This window comes from Agrilus planipennis, unplaced genomic scaffold (assembly GCF_000699045.2).
Source record: "Agrilus planipennis isolate EAB-ADULT unplaced genomic scaffold, Apla_2.0 scaffold1472, whole genome shotgun sequence".
Lineage (NCBI taxonomy): Eukaryota > Metazoa > Arthropoda > Insecta > Coleoptera > Buprestidae > Agrilus > Agrilus planipennis.
The window spans coordinates 1-2,550 of record NW_020440124.1 but is presented as its reverse complement, the minus strand read 5'-3'; the positions used below and the strand labels follow the sequence as shown (position 1 = coordinate 2,550).

The 2,550-nt window shown below is 41.0% G+C and overlaps 1 protein-coding gene across 1 annotated transcript; it reads right to left on the bottom strand.

The window, feature by feature from the left end:
- Positions 1-1,524: 1,524 nt before the first annotated feature.
- Positions 1,525-2,353, bottom strand: LOC108743772 (CHRNA7-FAM7A fusion protein; the record flags this gene model as incomplete). Its single annotated transcript, XM_018479362.2, has 2 exons — positions 1,525-1,849; positions 2,102-2,353. Coding segments are annotated over 2 exons (404 nt in total), but the record flags the coding sequence as incomplete, so codon positions are not given.
- Between the last annotated feature and the right edge of the window lie 197 nt (positions 2,354-2,550).

Below are 2,550 nucleotides of genomic sequence, written 5' to 3'. Positions count from 1 at the left end.
CGTCCAAATGAAAAAGTCACCCGACTTAAGGCGCGTTCAGACAAAGTTTCTATAGTAGTTACTGTTATTTGACTATGACCCGTTTAGTCCATAGTCAAATGCCATCTCGATTTGAGTTTCGGCGTTTGACTGTGCAAGGCAGAGTCTCCTGGTATTAGACGAAAACAAAAACAAGGTCGAATCACAAATTGGTTTGGACTTTGACCAAGTCTTTTTGTCAGCCTTGATGATTGACTAGTGGTGGAGTTTCTATCTTTGACTATAACATATTCATATGAAAAATATTATACGCCTGTGTATTGAGAAAAACTCATTGTTCGCCTGGAATCAGGTAACTCAGGTAAGAAAGGGTTCGGATAAGTGCAAACGGATTTTCAATTCCTTGATGGAATTATGTACTACGTTTCAACAAAAAAGTTATATACATATACACAATTTTATGGATTGTACTGTAGTTCTTAGGATTTAGCGGTCGGCGTATATCGAAGCGGTGTTTTCTTCCGGGCTTTTTGGCCGTGGTTTGTGGAATCTTGCTTTTCCAAACGTTTCGCCGTTCTTTGCTGACGGCATCTTCAGTGGTGACTGGGCAGGTGCTGAGTCGTAACGTAAGTCAACACTGAAGATGCCGTCAGCAAATAACCAGGGACCACGGCCAAAAAGCCCGGAAGAAAACATCGCATCGTTATGGATTGTACTTCACTTTGAGTCTAATATATACACGTACGAACAAATTTCTTTCCAGTTATGAAACAATGGAAAGGAAAAAAGTAGTTTCTTTCGAAAACGTTGTCCAAGTATTGCTTCTACGTTATTATTATAACTACGGTATGAGGGCTTGACAGCGGGTGCTGTTACGACAGTCGATAGAAGCGTGTCCCATAGCCGTCGTACCATCATTACTTCATAGGTATGTACTTTGGCATGGCGTTACATGCAAATAATACTGTAATAGTAAATAGTAAGTAGGTAATAGTAGGTACTGTTTTAGTGATAAGCTCAGTTTTAGCAGATTAGAATAAGGGCTAACCTATTAGGGGCACAGCTTCGGAAGTTTGGGTTATCACATGAGCCACCAGCAAGGAGAAAACAGTCTGTGACAGCAAGATTGTCACACCTGCAACATACAGTGTGTCACGCGAGTCTGACCATGTCCTGTGCTGTTGCCGCAGGATGCGGTCTTTTCCCCTTTTTTTCTGAGCGTTTATATAAAATTTTCGAATTTAAAACGCGTTTCCTTTTAGCAATGTTAACTAACACACATCATAAATGTAATCCAGTACTTGTTTCTGATGTTTGCTTTTCTATGAATTTACTACAAAATAATTAAGACTGAGATCAACAAAAATTGTCACTAATAATTTCTTGGTCTCATAAATCGTTTTTNCTTATATATATATTATTTGACTCTGGAAGGAGCGGTACAGATTTTAACGTTTAACCTTCTCAATGACTTAGGAGTTATAATAATAATAATTAATCTTTTGAAACTCGTAAGACGAATATACGCCGATAAACAATGGCAGCGGTGTTCGGTAGTGAGAAGGTGTAGAGAGAAAAAACGTCGTGGGATCACGGCATGGACAAAATCCATCCCTTCGTAGACGTTACTTACCACGGCGCCGCTGGGAACTAAGCTAAGTGGTGAAGCAAGGATGTGGGTGGAGGGGAGGATCATGCAGCGGCGGCGCCTCCAAGTATCAACGGGCAGTCCGTAGGGGACATAGGGCGTCAAACACATGATGCTCCTGTGGGCCTAGCATACCTATCAACGGAACTGCATCGGAGGTGGTCGGTATCTTTTCAGCTACTAGGTTGAGAAATACAGTCAATGAAAGAAGAATGGTGACACCTGAAATGAAGATTTAAATTTTGATGGTGTTTGTGGCCGGTAGGGCAGGAGATCCGCTGCTCGTGGCGTGTACTGAATGTTGTTTGTGTGTGGTCTGGCAATTGGATTGTGGCGTGTGTCATACGATAACCGCGTAAGTGTATTAAGAATAACATAATTATAATAATCAATAAGTGACCTAGCATAGCCAGTGTTGACAAGCGGCACCCACACACTGCAAGGCAAGTTACATACATTTACACCGACAAATACCTAGTGTCAGTTTCTCGCCAGAATCGGGTGGTAATGTGAAGCCTAACAGAGCCATAGATGAGATGAGTACGCAAGGAACTATCAGATTGAAGAAGTAGTACAATGTGCGCCTTCTGATTTGGATGGTAAACGTTACATCCACGTATGGTTCCGGGCAGCACGCGTACAATATTGTATTCTTTCTGCCAGGCATCCCTGTCAAATAAAAAAAAAACAAACATATAGATCGGTTAATGATTGTTGGGCTTAATTCTAAATTCCGAATGGCATTTAATTATTTAAAAAGGAAGGAACTCATGGAACGTATAAACTACAAATGTGTTAAAATAATTCGATGTGGTCGGTATTCTGTCAAAACTTTTTGGATCTCATCAGCGCGTCGCAGGCAGTTCCGACAGAACACATACCAACTTTTACCAGCTGTCTTAACAGTGCGTTTTAGAAAATAC